Below are 19,992 nucleotides of genomic sequence, written 5' to 3'. Positions count from 1 at the left end.
AACCAAGTAAAATAGGTAATTTAACAGTTAATTAACAAGTAGAAATCCAACCCTCGGGCACAGTAACAATCGCTCAGAATAATATCAGCCCCTCGGGCTCACTCTCAGTACAGTATCAGTACCCGCGCTCATTGTAGGTGTGTAGACTCCGGAGGGGCCCCTTACGGCCCAAGCGCTATATCAAGCCACCTCGTGGCATCATCTCTCGGCACTTGGTCTCACATCACTCGACACTCGGCCTCATATCACTCAAGCCACCTTGTGGCATATAAAAGTGTCTCAGGCCCTCTGCCTCATATCACCCAGCATATCCTCACATATGGCCCTCAGCCTCACTCAGTCCAAAAATCATCACAAGCCCCTTGTGCATTAGTAAAACAATAGTTCTCAGCCCAAAACATCATTTAGAAATATCATTTAAGTTTCAAATATGAGTAACAACGGTTGAGTTTGTAAAACAGTAAATATCAACAGGACTGAGTTCAAGTAATAAGTCAAAACAGTGAGGAATTAGTGATAAAATCCCCAAAGGGTTCAATTAATTGGCACGAAGCCCAAATATGGCAATCGGCCCAAATCATGATGATAACAAGTAAAGTTCAGTCAAATACGCGGTAAAATCATCAATCGGGATGGACCAAGTCACAATCCCCAATAGTAAATGACCCCACGCTCATCATCAAGCGCGTGTCCCACCTCAACATAGCACTACGATGTACAATCCGGGGTTTCAAACCCTCAGGACATCATTTACAATCATTACTCACCTCGAACCGGCTACAACTCTAGCTCGTGATACCTTTGCCCCTCGAATTGGCCTCCACATGAGTCGAATCTAACCAAAAGCAGAACGAATACGTCACAATATGCTAAGGGAACAAACCCCAAGCGAAAACAATCGAAAAATATCAAAAATCCTGAAATTAGCAAAACCTGAGCCTCAGTCCCACTTCTTGAAACTCAAAATTTTTTACATCAACGGGTTCCTTATCCTTCCACGAGTTCATACATATCAAAAGTTCTCAAATCCGACCTCAAATAGTCCTTCAAATCCCAATTCAAAAGTTCAAAATTCCAAGCCCTAATTCTTCCATTTTTAGCTTAAGTTCCATGAATTTCTAAGTTAATTTCACAGTAGAATCACGTTTTAGGTTCAAAAATCTTACCTCCAATCAGTTATCCTTGAATCCCTATACAATCTCCCTCAAAGAGCTCCCAAAATAATCAACTATGGAGTAAATATGGCCCAAAATCGCGGATGAAATAACTTATAAACTTTCTGCCCAGGTCTTACCCTTCCTTCTTCGCGAACACGGTCAACCTCTCGCGTTCGCGTAGCACAAATTTAAGTTGACCAACTTTTACCTTACGCGAACGCGACATGCCAGTCGTGAACGCGATGCATCCTCCGCCTTGACCTTCACGAACGCGAGACACCTGACACGAACGCGATGAGAAAATTCTACTGGACCCTAAACCCTTATACGCGAATGCGGATAGCCTCATGCGAACGCGAAGCACAAATTCCTAGCCTTCCGCGAACGCGAAGGCTTAATTTTGGCCTTCCTCAAATTCTTCTACGCGAATGCAAGGCTTTGCTCGTGAACGCGAAGAGATAATTCTCTGCAACAGCTGGGCAGATTTTTTTGCAACTTTCAAACTCCAAAATGGTCCGATTGACCATCCGAAACTCACCCAAGGCCCCCGGGACCTCAACCAAAAGCACAAACACATCCTAAAACCTCGTTCAAACTTGTTCCAATCATCAAGACACCTCAAACAACACTAAATCCATCAATTCACATTGAATTCAAGCCTAAGTTTTCTAAAAACTTCCGAAATACGCTTTCGACCAAAAACCCAACCAAATCATGTCCGAATGACCTGAAATTTTGCAAACACCTCACAAATGACATAATAAAGCTACAAAAACTCTCTGAATTCCATTCCAACCCTCGTATCAAAATCTCACCTACCAACCGAAAATCGCCAAAATACTAACTTCGCCAATTCAAGTCTAATTCTACACCGGACCTCCAGAACCAATTCCGATCACACTCCTAAGTCCTAAATCACCTACCGAAGCTAACCGAACCATCGGAACTCACATCCAACCTCTCTAACACATGAGTCAACATCTGATTGACTTTTCCAACTTAAACCTTCTTAAAAGAGACTAAGTGTCTCATTTCTTACCAAATCCATCCCGAACGCAAACTAATTAAATCGATCACATAAAATGTGGATAACAAAACATACAGAAGCAGAAATGGGGGAAATGGAGCGGTAACTCATGAGACGACTGACCAGGTCGTCACATCGTCCCCAACTTAAACAAATGTTCATCCTCGAACGAGTCAAGAAACATACCTGAAGCCTCGAATAGGTGAGGATATCTGCTTCGCATATCCCGCTCGGTCTCCCAGGTAGCCTCCTCCATGTGCCGACCTCTCCACTGCACTTTCACTAAAGCTATATCCTTTGACCTCAACTTCCGAACCTGACGACCCAAAATAGCCACTGACTCCACGTCATAGGTCAAATCTTCATCCAACTGAACTGTGTTAAAGCCAAAAACATGAGATGGATCCCCAATATACTTTCGGAGCATAGAAACATGAAATACCAGATGCACACTCGAGCTGGGTGGTAAAGCAAGCTCATAAGCCACCTCCCCAATCCTCCGAAGCACCTCAAAAGGCCCAATGAACCGAGGACTCAATTTCCCTTTCTTTCTAAATCTCATAACACCCTTCATGGGTGAAACCTTCAGCAGAACTTTCTCTCCAACCATGTAGAACACATCTTGAACCTTCCGATTCACATAACTCTTCCGTCGCAATTGCGCCGTACGAAGCCTCTCCTGAATCACCTTCACCTTCTCTAAGGCATCCTGAACCAAATCTGTCCCCAATACCCTAGCCTCGCCGGGCTCGAACCAACCAACTGGAGATCTACACCGCCTCTCATACAATGCCTCATATGGAGCCATCTGAATACTCGACTGGTAGTTGTTGTTGTAAGCAAACTCTACAAGCGGTAGAAACTTATTTCATGAACCTCCGAAATCAATAACATAAGCACGCAACATGTCCTCAAATATCTAAATAGTATGCTCAGACTGCCCGTCCATCTGAGGATGAAATGTTGTGCTCAACTCCACCTGAGTATCCAACTCTCACTGAACAGACTTCCAAAACTGGGAAGTAAACTGAGTACCCCGATCTGAAATAATAGAAACTGGAACACCATGCAGCCGAACAATCTCCCAAATGTATAACACTACTAACCGCTCTGAAGAATAGGTAGTACACATAGGAATAAAGTGCGCGGACTTGGTCAGCCGATCCACAATCACCCAAATAGCATCGAACTTCTTCAAAGTATGTGGAAGTCCAACAACAAAGTCTATAGTGATCATTTTCCACTTCCACTCAGGAATAACCATCTGCTGAAGCAAGCCACCCGGTCTCTGATGCTCATAATTTACCTGCTGACAATTGAGACACCGAGATACAAATCCCACAATATCTTTCATCATTCTTCTCCACCAATAGTGATGCCTCAAATCTTGATACATCTTCGCGGCACCCGGATGAATGGAATACCGTGAGCTATGGGCCTCCTCCAGAATCAACTCTCTAAGCCCATCCACATTGGGCACACAAATTTGGCCCTGCATCTTCAACACCCCATCATCACCAATGGTCACATCTCTAGCATCATCATGCTGAACTCTGTCCTTAAGGACAAGCAAATGCGTATCATCATACTGGCGCTCTCTGATGCGATCATATAAGGAAGACCGAGAAACCACACATGCCAACACCCGACTGGGCTCCGAAATATCCAACCTCACGAACCGATTGGCCAAGGCCTGAACATCAACTGTAAGAGGTCTCTCCCCAACTAGAATGTATGCCAAACTCCCCAAACTCACTGCCTTTCGGCTCAAAGCATCGGCCACTACATTGGCCTTCCCCGGATGGTACAGTATAGTGATATCATAATCCTTAAGCAACTCCAACCATCTCCGTTGCCTCAAATTAAGATCCTTTTGCTTGAACAAATGCTGAAGACTGCGATGATCGGTGAATACCTCACAAGATATGCCATACAAATAATTCCTCCAAATCTTCAATGCATGAACTATGGCAGCCAACTCCAAATCATGAACGGGGTAGTTCTTCTCATGAGGCTTCAACTGACGAGAAGCATAAGCAATAACCCTACCCTCCTGCATCAATATACAATCAATACCAACTCTCGAAGCATCACAATACACAGTATATGAACCTGAAGTTGATGGCAAAACCAATACTAGAGTTGTGGTCAAAGCTGTCTTGAGCTTCTGAAAGCTCTCTTCACACTCGTCCGACCATACAAATGAAACACCCTTCTGAGTCAACTTGGTCAAGGGCGATGCGATAGATGGGAATCCCTGAACAAACCGGCGATAATAGCCTGCCAAACCAAGAAAGCTACGAATCTCTGTGGCTGAGGATGGTCTGGGCCAACTCTGAACCGCCTCTATCTTCTTTGAATCGACCAAAGTACCATCGCTAGAAACCACGTGCCCCAAGAAAGCCACTGAACTGAGCCAAAACTCACACTTGGAGAATTTTGCATAAAGCTTCTCCTCCCTCAATCTCTGCAACACAACTCTCAAATGCTCTACGTGCTCCTTCTGACTATGCGAGTACACCAGAATATCATCAATGAATATTATAACGAACGAATCAAGATAAGACCGGAACACGTTGTTCATCAAATGCATGAACGTTGCTGGGGCATTGGTTAGCCCGAAAGACATCACAAGGAACTCATAATGATCATATCTGGTCCTGAAAGCAGTCTTGAGAATATCTGAATCCCTGATCTTCAACTAGTGATAACCCGAACGAAGATCAATCTTGGAAACACTCTCGCTCCCTGAAGCTGGTCAAATAAGTCATCAATGCGAGGCAAATGATACTTGTTCTTAATTGTTACCTTGTTCAATTGCCTATAGTCAATGCACATTCTCATGGTGCCATCCTTCTTTTTCACAAATAGGACTGGCGCACCCCAAGGTGACACACTAGGCCGAATGAACCCCTTATCTAGGAGTTCCTGAAGCTATTATTTCAATTCCTTCAACTCTGCTGGTGCCATACGATACAGCGGAATAGAAATGGGCTGAGTGCCCGGCACCAGGTCAATACCAAAATCAATATCCTGTCCGGTAGCATGCCCGACAGGTCTGCAGGAAACACATCGGGAAAATCCCTCACAACTGGAACAGAATCAATACTGGGAGTCTCAGCTCCGACATCCCTCACAAATGCTAGATATGAAATATAACCCTTCCCAACCATACGTTGGGCCTTCGAGAAAGATATCACTCTACTAGGAACATAATCAGTCACACCACGCCACTCGATCCGCGGTACACTCGGCATAGCCAAAGTGAATGTCTTAGCATGACAGTCTAGAATAGCACGACATGGACAATCCATGCCCAAATGACATCAGAATCCACCATGCTCAATAGCAATAGATCTACTCGGGTCTTCAGACCCCTAATAGTCACCACACATGACCGGTACATACGGTCTACAACAACAGTATCACCCACCGGGATAGATACATGAACAAGTAAAGCAAGAAATTCATGGGCGTACCCAAATAACAAGCAATGTATGATGACACATAGGAAAAGGTAGAACTGGGATCAAATAATACAGAGGCATCTTTTTGGCAGACTGAAACAATACCTGTAATGACAACATCTGAAGCAATGGCATGTGGCCTGCCTGGAAGTGCATAGAAACGGGCCTGACTGCCCCCTGATCGACCTCCCCCTCTAGGGCGACCCCTGGTTGCCTGACCTCTACCCCTAGCTGGCTGGGTGGGTGGTGAAGTAACTGGAGCAGAAGTCGAGGGCTGACCCCTCTGCTGGGACGAACTAGCAACACGACAAGGACACTGCCTCCACACATGCCCAAACTCTCCACACTCAGAACTACTCCCAGATGCTGGAGAAGGGGACTGATGGGAACCTCTCCCACCGAAGCGACTAGATGATGCACTCGGCATAGAAGAACTCTGAGCTAACGGGGCACGAGATGAACTCTAAGCTGAGAGGCGCTGAGTGAAGGCTGGCCCTACTAAGACCCATGATAACCACGGCCTGAAGATGCCCTGCGATACTATAGATGGGTTGACTGAGCAGGCCTGAAAGAACGACCTCTACCATGCTGGAACTGGCCCCTCGAAGGAGCACCACTATAACTGCCCGATCCTCGAGGCCTCTTGTCCTCTCTCTCCTCTCGATCCTGACGGCGAACCATCTCAATCTCGCGAGCGATATCAACCACCTCCTTGAACGTAGCACCCAACACCCTCTCTCGGGTTATAAGAATACGGAGATGATAGTTAAGGTCATCAACAAATCTCCTGATCCTCTCACGATCTGTTGGAACCATCCAAACTGCATGATGAACCAACTCAGAAAACCTCGACTCATACTGTGACATAGTCATATCCCCCTGTCTCAACCACTCAAACTGCCTACGCAGCTCCTCTCTGCGAGACTAAGGTACATACTTCTCCAAGAAGAAAGTGGAGAACTACTACCAAGTAAGGGGCGCTGCTCCTACAGGCCTACGCCTCTCATACGCCTCCCACCAAGTGAAGGCAGCCCCAGAAAACTGAAAGGTGGTAAATGCCACACCACTAGACTTGAGAATCCTTGTTGTACGGAGCATCCGCTAACACTTATCTAGAAAACCCTGGGCATCCTCGTCCTCAGCACCACTGAATGATGGAGGATGGAGTCTACCAAATCTCTCAAGACGACGCTGCTCATTATCCGGCATAACTAGCACAACAAACTCCTGAGCTGGTGCAACCGGCTGAGCTGGAGGTGCCCCCGGTGTCTGAAGTCCCTGCACTACCTTCTCAGGCGTGCGAGTAGCGGGGGTTTGATTACCTTCCCTGGCCTGTGAAGTAGCTGCTACTGTAGTGGCTGAAACTGCCTGAGCCAGGCCAGTACAAACTGATAAGATCTGTGCCAAGGCCTCCTGAATACCTGGAATCACGATGGGCACAGTTGGTGCCTGAATTGGTGCTGCTGGAGCATCCATAGCTGGAGCTTGATCCGGAGTTAGGGCATCTGGTGGATCTACAGGTGCTGCCCTCGCTGCTCTGCCTCTGCCACGACCACGACCGCATCCACAGCCTATGATGGTCTCAGCTGGTGACACTAGTGGTCGTCCACCTCGTCCGGTAGCTCGCGTCCTCACTATCTGTGAGAGAATAGAATAACAGAAGTTTAGTTCTCGGATCAACAAGGTCGCATGACAAGAATTTCAAGGATATGAAGTTTTTCCTAAAGGTTCTGCAGCCTCTCGAGGATAAATACAGACATCTCCGTACCAATCCACGAGACTCTACTAAACCTGCTCATGACTTGTGAGACCTATGTAACCTAGGGTCTGATACTAACTTGTCACGACCCTAACCCTGAACCCGGTCATGATGGCGCCTCTCGTAAAGACAAGGCCAGCCAGACCAAAACAGAACACCTATTTTAAACAGTTAAATACCATAAATAGTTCTAAAATATGATATAATAATCATAATTGTAGAATTTACGATAACAACAGTAGAAACCATCCCGACACAGCCCAAACCGGGGTGTCACAAGTCATGAGAAACTAAGGATCCTGATACGAGTCTACTAGATATAATATCTGGTACAACTATTTGAAGAATATAAAAGTAATAAGATAAGGGAGGCATCGGGGCTATGGACGCCAACAACTACCTCGTAGTCTCCGAAAACACTGCCTAGACTAGGAGGATCAGCTCTCAGGAGCGGACTCTGCGATGCCTGAATCTACACACATGGTGCATGGAGTAATATGAGTACTCTGACCCAGTGAGTAATAATTATAAATAATGGCTGAAAGCGAGAAAACACGTAAAGGCACAAAGCAGTTCTATATCAAGCAATAAAATCACTTAAAGCAGTAAATGAGTGAAGAAGTCAAATGGAATCCCTTTAAACCAAGTAAAATAGGTAATTTAGCAGGTAATTAACAAGTAGAAATCCGCCCCTCGGGCACAGTAACAATCGCTCAGAACAGTATCGACCCCTAGGAATCACTCTCAATACAGTATCAGTCCCTCGGTCTCACTCTTAAATCATGATGGTTACCCACGCTCACTGTGGGTGCGTAGACTCCGGAGAGGCCCCTTACGGCCCAAGCGCTATATCAAGCCACCTCCTGGTATTATCTCTCGGCACTCGGCCTCACATCACTCAAGCCACATCATGGCGTATAAAAGTGTCTCAGGACCTCGACCTCATATCACTCAGCATATCCTCACATATGGCCCTCGGCCTCACTCAGTCCAAAAATCATCACAAGCCCCTCGGGCATTAGTAAAACAATAGTTCTCATCCCAAAACATCATTTAGAAATATCATTTAAGTTTCAAATATGAGTAACAGCGGCTGAGTTTGTAAAATAGTAAATATCAACAGGACTGAGTTCAAGTAATAAGTCAAAACAGTGAGGAATTAGTGATAAAATCCCTGAAAGGTTCAAATAATTGGCATGAAGCCCAAATGTGGCAATCAACCCAAATCATGATAATAACAAGTAAATTTCAGTCAAATACGCGGTAAAATCATCAATCGGGACGGACCAAGTCATAATTCCCAATAGTAAACAACCCCACGCTCATCATCAAGCACGTGTCTCACTTCAACATAGCACTACGATGTACAATCTGGGGTTTCAAACCCTCAGGACATCATTTACAATCATTACTCACCTCAAACCGGCTACAACTCTAGCTCGCGACGCCTTTGCCCGTCGAATTGGCCTCCACGTGCGTCGACTCTAACCAAAATCAGAACGAATACATCATAATATGCTAAGGGAACAAATCCCAAGCGAAAATAATTGAAAAATATCAAAAATCCCAAAATTAGCAAAACCCGAACCCCGGGCCCACTTCTCGAAACTCAGAAATTTTTACATCAACGGGTTCCTTATCCTTTCATGAGTTCATACATATCAAAAGTTCTCAAATTCAACCTCAAATGGTCCTTAAAATCCCAATTCAAAAGTTCAAAATCTCAAGCTCTAGTTCTTCCATTTTTAGCTTAAGTTCCATGAATTTCTAGGTTAATTTCATAGTAGAATCACGTTTTAGGTTCACAAATCTTACCTCCAATCAGTTCTCCTTGAATCCATCTTCAATATCCCTCAAAGAGCTCCCAAAATGATCAACTATGGAGTAAAAATGGCCCAAAATCGCGGATGAAATAACTTATAAACTTTCTGCCCAGGTCTGACCCTTCCTTCTTCGCGAACGCGATCAACCTCTCGCTTTTGCGTAGCAAAAATTTACATTGACCAACTTTTACCTTACGCGAAGGCGACACGCCAGTCATGAAAGTGATGCCTCCTCCACCTTGACCTTTGTGAACGCGAGACACCTGACGCGAAGAGCAAATTCCACTGGACCCCAAACCCTTATACGCGAACGTGGACAACCTCATGCGAACCCGAAGAACAAACTCCTAGCCTTCCGCGAATGCGAGGCACCTCTCACGAACGCGAATGCTTAATTCTGGCCTTCCTCAAATTCTTCTACGCGAATGCGAGGCTTCGCTCGTGAACGCGAAGGGATAATTCTCTGCAACAGCTGGGCAGATTTTTCTGCAACTTTCAAACTCCAAAATGGTCCGATTGACCATCTGAAACTCACCCAAGGCCCCCGAGACCTCAACCAAAAGTACCAACACATCCTAAAACCTCATTCAAACTTGTTCCAATCATCAAGACACCTCAAACAACACCAAATCCATCAATTCACATTGAATTCAAGCATAAGTTTTCTAAAAACTTCCGAAATACGCTTTCGATCAAAAATATAACCAAACCACGTCCGAATGACCTGAAATTTTGCACACACCTCAAAAATGACATAACGAAGCTACAGCAACTCTCAAAATTCCATTCCAACCCTCGAATCAAAATCTCACCTACCAACTGGAAATCGCCAAAATACTAACTTTGCCAATTCAAGCCTAATTCATTACCGGACCTCCAGAACCAATTCTGATCACACTCTTAAGTCATAAATCACCTCCCGAAGCTAACTGAACCATCGAAACTCACATCCGAGCTTTCTAACACATAAGTCAACATCTAGTTGACTTTTCCAACTTAAACCTTCTTAAAAGAGACTAAGTGTCTCATTTCTTACCAAATCCACCCCGAACGCAAATTAATCAACTCGATCACATAAAATGCGGATAACGAAGCACAAAGAAGAAGAAATGGGAGAAACGGAGCGGTAACTCATGAGACGACTGGTCGGGTCATCACAGAAAAGATGGCAGCATTCTCGACCGTCGTGATCAAGAGTCAAGACTACAGTTATTGGGAGTGAAAAACATTGGTATCTGCAGCAATACAAAATGAGAAAAAGAAAAGAAAAAGTGTCACGACCCTAACCCCGAACCCGGTCGTGACGACGCCTCTCGTGAAGACAAAGCCAGCCAGACCAAAATAGAACACCTCTTTTAAAAAGGTAAATACCATATATAGTCCTAAAACATGATATAATAACAATAATTTGCGGAAGTAACGATAACAGTAGTAGAAACCATCCCGTCACAGCCCAAACCGGGGTATCATAAGTCATGAGCAACTAAGAAATTCGGATACAAGTCTACTGAACATAAATTATAGTTCTAAAAACATGAAAATGATAAGATAAGGGAGGCACGGGGCTGCGGACGCCAACAGCTACCTCGTGGTCTCCGAAAATACTGCCTGGACTGGGAGGATCAACACTCAGGAGTGGACTCTGAGATGCCTGAATCTGCACACACGGTGCAGAGAGTAATGTGAGTACTCCGACTCAGTGAGTAATAATCATAAATAATGGCTGAAAGCAAGAAAACACGTAAATGCACAAAACAATTCTATATCAAGTAGTAAAAATCACTTAAAGTAGTAAATCAGTGAAGGCGGCAAGTGAAATCTCTTTAAATCAGGTAAAACCGTAATTTAGCAGGTAAATAACAAGCAAAAATTCATCCCTCGAACACAGTGTCAATCACTTAGAACAGTATCAGCTCCTCGGCTCACTCTCATCACTTGGTGCTCATTCTCAGCTCTCGACCCATATATCTCTCATAATAACAGAAATCAGAATAACCGTTGCGGCGTGCAGTCCGATCCGTACATCGCTGCGGCGTGCAGCCCGATCCATAAAGATGTTGACTGCACTCACTGGGGGTGTGCAGACTCCGGAGGGCTCCTACAGCCCAAGCGCTATATTGTTGCGGCGTGAAGCCCGATCCATATAAGTATTATTGTGGCGTATAGCCCGATCCATAACATATATAATATCCTCACCATTGGGTTCTCAACCCTTCTCAGTCATTAACCTCACAGCCTCTCGGGCACAATAATAGAAGATAGGGATCTCAGGCCACAAATTCTTCTCATTTAGGAATAGTATGACAAAACCGGCTCGAATCGTTTAAAACAGAGAGAGAAACATGACTGAGGATACGATTTTTAACAAGTATAGTGAGGAAAATCAGTCAAAATTCCCGAAAGGTTCAAATAGTTGGCACGAAACCCAAATATGACAATTAGCCCCAAATCATGATGATAACAAATAAGTTTCAGTCAAATACGCGGTAAAATTATCAGTCGGGACGGACCAAGTCTCAATCCCCATTAGTAAAAGACCCCACGCTCATCATCGAGCGTGTGTCTCACCTCAATATAGCACTACGATGTGTAATTCGGGGTTTCAAACCCTCAGAGCATCATTTACAATCATTACTCACCTCGAACCGGCTAATTCTCTAGCTCGCGACGCCTTTGCCCCTCGAATTGGCCTCCACGTGCGTCGAATCTATCCAAAATCAGAATGAATACGTCACAATATGCTAAGGGAACAAAGCCCAAGCGAAAACATTCGAAAAATATCAAAAATCCTGAAATTAGCAAAACTTGAACCCCGGGGCCACGTTTCGGAATCGGGTAAAATTTACATTTTCAGAATCCTCATACCCTCACGAGTCCCTACCAAAATTATCCAATTTCGATATCATTTGGTCTTTCAAATTATCATTCAATATTTTTGAAAGGTTCACAATTTTCTTCCCAAATTCCATCCCAAATCATGAATTAAATGATGAATTCAATGATAGATTCGTGTACTCTAGCCAAATCTGAGTTAGAATCACTTACCCCGATAAATTTCTTGAAAAATCTTCGAAAAATCACCAAAATCCGAGCTCTCTAGGTCAAAATATCAACATTCGGTTGACTTTTCCAACTTAAGCCTTCTTAAAAGAGACTAAGTGTCTCATTTCTTACCAAAATCACACCAAACGCAAACCAATCAACTCGACCACATAAAACACGGATAACGCAGCATAAAGAAGCAGAAATGGGGGAAACGGAGCGGTAACTCATGAGACGACTAACCGGGTCGTCACAAAAAGCCTTGTACACTTCTTGCCGTATCATATCCCAACAATTTTGAAAGAAACAATTTCACAACCGAGACAAATTTAAGCTAGCGTTTGACCATAAATTTTCAAATTTGTTTTGAAAAATCTGATTTGGATGAAGTTTGGTTGGAAGATGAAAATGTGTTTGGACATCAATTTTCAAAACATATTTCACTTTTTTTTTTGAAAATACATGTAACATGTCTTATACCCACAAGTTCTAAAAATTATCACAAATATCCAACAGTACATTCATTAATAACATTCATTATATTATCCCAAACCATAATCCTGAACATAAATAAATTTGGTACAAAATTATTATTTTTATAATGAACTACATAATACACTATCAGATGACCAAGAAGACGAAGCAACAACGTTACAAAATAATAAATGGTGGGCTCTTTTATAAAATACAAAGTTTGGGGCAATTTTAAAAAATACAATAGTAATATTTTGGGCCAATAAGCTGGTTTTGAGATTTGGATTTTAGGAATTTGCTAAAATGTGGATAAAATTTATGAATAAATATGTATTTGCCAAAAAAAATTTAAATATATTTTGGCAAAATTTATAACCAAATAGGTCCTAAATTTGAAACTTATGAGTTTAAAATTTGAGCCGGAAAAGAAAGCTTGTGTAGGCTTCTAGCCAGAGCTTGTTCTTATCAAGCTCACTGTACTAAAAGCAACCAGAAAAAGAAAGAAAATAAAGCCTTTCGGTTTTAATTTTATAAAAATTCTCAAAAGCATAAAGATAATTTCAAAAGGTATTTTTATTTTTGACAATCAATTATATTTTATTACAAAGTTGAAACATTCAAAGATAAACGTTCACAAGGACTAACAAACATTGAGAATATGGCTAAAAAAATAAAAAATATGTCTTTCCAATACTTCAATTTCTTGATGAAATGATCAAACAATTTAACATGATTTTTATAAGTTTTTTAAATTTATTGGATTTAAGGTCATAAATTTATTTGGATTATATTTCAAATACAAGATATATTAGTTTAAATAAATATTTTGTGCCAATATAATCATATTAATTATTTAAATTTAATGATTTAAGTATGGATTTAATAAATAGGTCTAAATGCATTGGAATAACCCATTTAATTGAACTATAAATAATAAGCTCACTTTGTTAAGCCCAAAATATCATCTTATCCAAGATGCACATTTGGTGACACGTATCAAATTGACACGTATCAAATGATGTGTCACATCAAATCAAATGGAAAAAACCAAAGATCATGCCATATGTCAAAATGAGCCACATGTCAAAATGATAAGGCACACCAAGTCAAATACTAATAGAAATGCGCCACGTGTACAATCGAAATATTTTGACCAATCAAATGTGATCTTGTCAATATTTCAATTTGACTGGTCAATGATTCAAGTCAACCAATCAAATCAAATCAATTTAACTTTTTCCTCCTAAAATTAAAAATAGGGTTTTTTATAACTTAGGACCAAAAATAATACTCCCTTCGTTCCAGTTTATGTGAACCTATTTTTTTTTGTCTGTTTCAAAAAGAATGATCCTTTCTAAATTTGGAAACAATTTAGCTTAAACTTGCAATTCTACCTTTAATGAGAAGCTTTTATAACCGCACAAATACTCTGGGCCCCTTTTTAACTTGTTTAAGACCACAAATTCCAAAAGTCTTTATTTTTCCTTAAACTCCATGCCCAGTCAAACATGTTCATATAAATTGGAACGGGGGAGTAGTAAGTAACAAGAAGCAAAATAGAACTCATGGATATGTAAATTTTTTACAAGCTTCATGCAATCAAGTTTAAGCTCAAGAACGAAGAACAAATCAAGATTCAATGAGTACGAGTTCAAATCATCAGTTCGTGCTAGTTGAATTGAAGATCATCATTTGTGCAATAGTACAAAATTCAAGATCAAGCACAAAGACCCTTGAATTTATCTTAGAAAAGAAAAATAAGAGAATCATAGAGATTGTAGAACTCATATTATTTGAAATAAAATATTATGATTATTGTAATATTTTATTTTAATCCTAATTATTTTCTTAATGCAAATTTTATTAAGGTTGCCATATGCCCTAGATTCAATTCTCGTTGTCATTCATTTTAGAATTTTTTGTCGACTTTTACTCCTCGAGAAAAAACTTTTTCAAAAGTTATTCCAACGGATACAACTTCTTTGAGAAAGAATTTCCAGAAACTGATTTTCCAAAAGCTTAATCAAAATGAATTTAAACGCCACCCACACAATAACAAAAATAGGAAAAATCCAAAGAGAAAACGGAGTCACACAAACGGCGTACGCAAACCCCCGTAAGTGCCACGTCGGAGAGGGGACAAAGACGAGGGCCCTACTTTGCGTTTCCACTATGTACTTATCATCCAGAAGAACAAGTGACAAATTAATACTAATAATAAGTACATTTATTTGGACGTTTATACGCTCTAATTATTCTATACATACAGACCCTTTTATATGTATAGGCGTGTCTTCAGTATATATATAGCGCCAACCTTCAACCACTTCATCATATTCATATCTATCTACTCTTCACCTTTAATTCCCCCTTTTTTAGCTCTGTTTCACCTTTGCTTCTAAACACAAAGGATTCTTAGCTTTCTCCTTCTTAACACTCAAATCTTTTTCCTTTATCTCTGTTGGCAAAACAAGACTGTATCTTTCTTATTGGAAAACGTTCTTGATACAAATACACTATTTGGGTATGTATCTTTTTTTCATTCTTTGAATCTCTCTCTATCTGTTTCTTTAAGTTTTTATTGATGTAGTTGAGAAAGGGTATAGCTCCTCTATATTTGTAAAGATTTGAGGCAAAGTTTGGATGTTTCTTATTGAGAGTTTAGATCTTTATGTTTTAAAGTACAAATATCATGTTTTTGCTGTTCTTGTTAATGAGGTTTGTCGTTTTTCTCCTTTCTGTTGGGGTCGGTGGTGGATTTTATGATTATTCACTGTGATTTTGGATGAACGTGAAATCAACTTTCTTGGAATATAATAAAAGCTTTTGTATAGAAATATAAGTTGGAATGATAAATTTGGCTATATTATATAGAAACAATAAACATATAGGGCACCTAGTATTGAATTTTTGAAGAAGAGATTGCGAAATCAGATTAGGCCGTTTCTGGTAAGCTGATGACTGTTATCAATGATCAACTAGTAATATGAGATAAGAGACTCAAACATCAGAGGAGGCTTATAATTTTTCTTTTCCTTTTTTCTTTTTAGCTTATAGTTTTAGTTCCTGAATGAGAGTCTTGTGGATTGCGTACATTCATACCCTTGATAGCATAGAATCAAAGTTAAATTTAATTCTTCTTGGTAGAACAAGATTATGCCACGAAGCTATTCCTCAGCAACCCATATTTGTAGAGTCTGTGGACAATAAGAAAGATTTTATAACTCCTTTTAAGGTTTTCATAATAAATGCAGTACTTTGCTTTCTTTGATAAAGCTTATCCCAAAGGTTGTTTTACCTATTAAATTTGGATTGGCCTGTTTGTTGGATGGTTGATAGGATACACATATTCTAAAAGCTCTAGTTAGATTTATATTAAATGTTGTTGGCAGGGGCGGATTTAGGGGCGTAAGACCCTTCGCCGAAAAATTACACTGTATATATAAGGCAAAATTTATTTTTTATCTCTACATATTAAGTTTTGAACACCTTTAACACAATCCAAAAGTGTAGTTTAGTGGTAAGGGTGTTCAAAATCTACATAAGGTCATGATGGGTTCAATTCCCACTAGCTACAAAAAAAAATTTTGAACCCCCACTTTTTTCTTCAAACTTCTTTCCAGCTAGCAAATTTCTTGATATTTGACTTCTCTTTTTTTTTTTTTCTTTCCCAAGAACAAATTTAGGACCCCATAGATTTTAGTTGCTTGTTTTGAAAAAACATTTGAAAACAATGTTTTTTCATGGAATATGATCACTTTTTGAAAATAAAATCAATTTTTTTTCAAGTTCCCAAAAACTGCCTAAACCAGTTTTTGGGTGAAAATTTTACTTTCACTCACAAAATTTTAATTTTTTTTTTTACAAATAAAATGTATGTCCAAACACAACTTTAACTTCCAAAAATTATTTTTCAACGCAACATAAAAAACTCATTTTTTCAAGTTTCTACCGAATCTATTATGTCTAAACGCTAGCTTAAATACTTGGGAAGAAATTAGGCTATTTCAAGAATTTCCACAGTTCCTAAATATTTGTATGAAGTTGTTGTCCTTTGAGAAACTGATTTTCTCCTCGTATAATATTTGGAATTTTATGATAGCTGATGTATATGTCTTTTGGATAAAACCAATAGGTAGTTTATCGTTGTGAGAAACTAGTGCTACATCTTATTGACAATGCGCTTCATCTTAATCTAGACTAGAACAAATAATGGGGCCTATAGTCTTGAAATTTATTACTATGTCGTGTACCTTTAGTATTGCGTAGGGCCTTTAATTTTGTCCTTGCACCTTTAAATTGTTTGGCACCAACCTTGAGATTTAACATGCAGTTGTTTCTGGTACTAGTTCTTAGTGTTAATGAATTTCAAGTCTTGTTTTTTGTATTGAGATCTTCTTTAGCCGAGGGTATATCGGAAACTAACCTCTCTGCATTTATAGGATAGGGGTAAGTGCTACACACTACCCTCCCCAAACCCCGCGTATGGGATTAAGCTAGGTTTGTTGTTGTTGTTGTTTTTTGTAATGGGATTCTTGAATTTGTTTTTTACAGGCATTAGAAGCCAACTTTGTTACATCAAGAAGCAGGATATGGCCTTAGAACAGCTCGACACTACCTTTGGCAAACACGATAGTCCATTAGGGAAGTGGAAGGCGATGAACGATGAAGTTCAAGACAATGTTTCCGGTGGTTTTGAGTGTAACATATGCCTGGATCTCGTGCACGATCCTGTGGTAACTTTATGTGGTCACCTCTACTGCTGGCCTTGTATTTACAAATGGATTCATTTCCAGACTGATTCTTCAGAAAATTCAGATCAGCAACAGCCACAATGCCCTGTTTGCAAATCTGAAGTTTCACAAAAAACTTTGATTCCACTCTATGGGCGCGGCCAATCTACAAAATCATCTGATGGAAAGGCTCCAAATCTTGGTATTGTCATTCCACAAAGGCCTCCTACTCCTAGATGTGGCGATCACACGCTGATAACAACCACTGATTCAAATCAATCCCAGCTACTTCAACGACGACAACAGCAACAGTCTCAAATGCGTCAACCTTATCAAGGAAGTTACATGGCCTCACCTATTCTTAGCCCTGGTGGCACCACAGCTAATATGTTACACCCGATTATTGGAGAAGTGGCTTATGCTAGGATTTTTGGGAACTCATCTACAACTTTGTATACATATCCGAACTCTTATAATGTAGCCGCGAGCAGTAGTCCAAGATTGAGAAGGCAACTATTACAGGCCGATAGATCACTTGGCAGAATATGTTTTTTCCTCTTTTGTTGCTTTATCACATGTTTAATCTTGTTCTGAACGATTTGTCCTCCTATTTTGCTTGTACTTGTATAAAAAGATTTGGTGCTGTAGTCTGTAGTAGATAAGAAAATGTACAGCCTCGGCCAAAAATCATAGAAACTATTGCATCTTGATTGATGTTATTACACTTGGAATAAAGTGTGTGTAAACGTGTAAGGAGCTTGAAGATTTTAACCCTTTTTGATATAATAAGAAAAGAGGTTGAAAATTTTCATGCACTATGGTCATGGGCGAGCTAGCAGGCGGAAGTTCGAACTACTTTCACCAAAAATTTATGCTATGTATAAAAGGTCATTTTTAAGAAAGTTCATTCAACAACTTCTTCGCGTGTTTATTATTTATTTTTTAAATCCTCGCCTCCGCCACCGCCACTGATTATGGTGCATACCTCTTTTTCCAAATGCGAGTGTCTTGTTTTTAGAGTTACTACTCAATAGAAGCAGTGGCTGTTATCAACCTCCCCCCCAAACCCCCCCCCCCCCCCAAAATAGGTTAATTACGAGTACGTTAAATTGTTATCAAGAAAGCAGATAACCAAAACTGAATTGGTCTTTTCTTTGTCGACCCATCTTCTGGTGGACCCTTTTTAACTCTTGTTACTACTAGCTGAGTGGTCCTTTTCCTTATTCGCTGCCATCTAACACAAGATGGCTTTCTTTATCTTTAGAATAAATAAAACAAGAGTGGAGTATTAAGGTAGTCCACAAAGCAAACTTACTAGGTTTCACATTGTATGAGGATACTGAATTTTCAAGCACTAATCAAATGGGCATCTTATCTTCTTTTTTGATAACGTTGCATGTGCCACCTTGACTATTTAATTCGGTATCACCCACCAACACAATTAATTAGTAATTTGTTAGCTAGGCAGATGAAAAGAAATCACCTAAGTGTATTTTGTCTTTATTCGAGTAAGGCTTAAACATTTAAAGTTGTTGTCATGTGGCCAGGAGGTCACGAGTTTGAGCAATAGAAACAACTTCTTGTAGAAATGCTTGCGTACAAATATACCCTTGTGATCCGGACGCGCGAGCATAGCGGGAGCTTAGTGCACCGGGTCGCCCTTTTTTCTTTTATCTTTTATTGATTGCTAGGCCACATGTTTTGTGCATCAAAATAGGCATTTGATTAGAGACCCCGTCACAATCAAGACATCAACATCACAAATAGAAATTACTCTCCTGTTATCTCATTTGCTTGTACTTATCCTTATTTAGGGTAACACCATAATTAAGTGCTGGTAGGTGGTGGCGGCAATGGTAGCAGACATGCATGCTTGCGACGTCTGTGAAGTGTGAACACAGTGATGGAGATCATGTTGTTTAGTTCACCAACTTTGAGTGATTCCAGCTCAGACTAGGGTAAATAGCCAAAAGGGTTCCATCCCTATTCAGAATCTTGATTGCTACCCCTTTTTGTTTCTTTGTTCCAGCTGATTTTTTTCTGTTTTCATGCAATATTCCAAAAGGATAACTTTGGTAAGTCTTGTAACTAAGCAATGACACTCATTTCTGGCCATATGTAACATAATTTCCTAGATCATCATCCTTTCTGTTTTATCCATTTTGTACACAACCCTAGGATAGAAAAGATGAAACAATTAAACAAGTGAGACTACGCAAGACATTATTTATCTGTATTTCTCTTGAAATTGTAATGGACAAATAACCATATATAGTTTGAACTAAGAAAATGGCCCTACTTAAAATATTTCTTATTTGCCTCCAATTTGGTATATATTTCATGGGAATGCAAGTTTTCTCATTGCTCGAGTCCTGAAAATTGAGAACTTTTTGATAGAGTGCGCTTTATCCCTGGTGGGTTTATTTGACACAAAATTCGAATTAATCAAACCAATGAGCTTTTGGTATCGGTGCCCGAAACAATTATTAAAAAACAAGGCTTCTCCGGAT

The 19,992-nt window shown here is 40.4% G+C and overlaps 1 protein-coding gene across 1 annotated transcript; it reads left to right on the top strand.

Annotated features, from left to right (window-relative positions):
- The first annotated feature begins 7,227 nt into the window (after positions 1–7,227).
- Positions 7,228–18,300, top strand: LOC104247769 (E3 ubiquitin-protein ligase RMA1H1-like). Its single transcript, XM_009803864.2, has 3 exons — positions 7,228–7,269; positions 15,129–15,273; positions 17,304–18,300. The coding sequence occupies exons 1-3, from the start codon at positions 7,228–7,230 to the stop codon at positions 18,074–18,076; spliced, it is 960 nt and encodes a 319-aa protein (XP_009802166.2). The 3' UTR covers positions 18,077–18,300.
- Positions 18,301–19,992: the final 1,692 nt, after the last annotated feature.

Source organism: Nicotiana sylvestris, chromosome 7, assembly GCF_000393655.2.
Source record: "Nicotiana sylvestris chromosome 7, ASM39365v2, whole genome shotgun sequence".
In the NCBI taxonomy this organism is placed as follows: Eukaryota; Viridiplantae; Streptophyta; class Magnoliopsida; order Solanales; family Solanaceae; genus Nicotiana; species Nicotiana sylvestris.
This window is presented reverse-complemented; position numbering and strand designations above follow the sequence as displayed.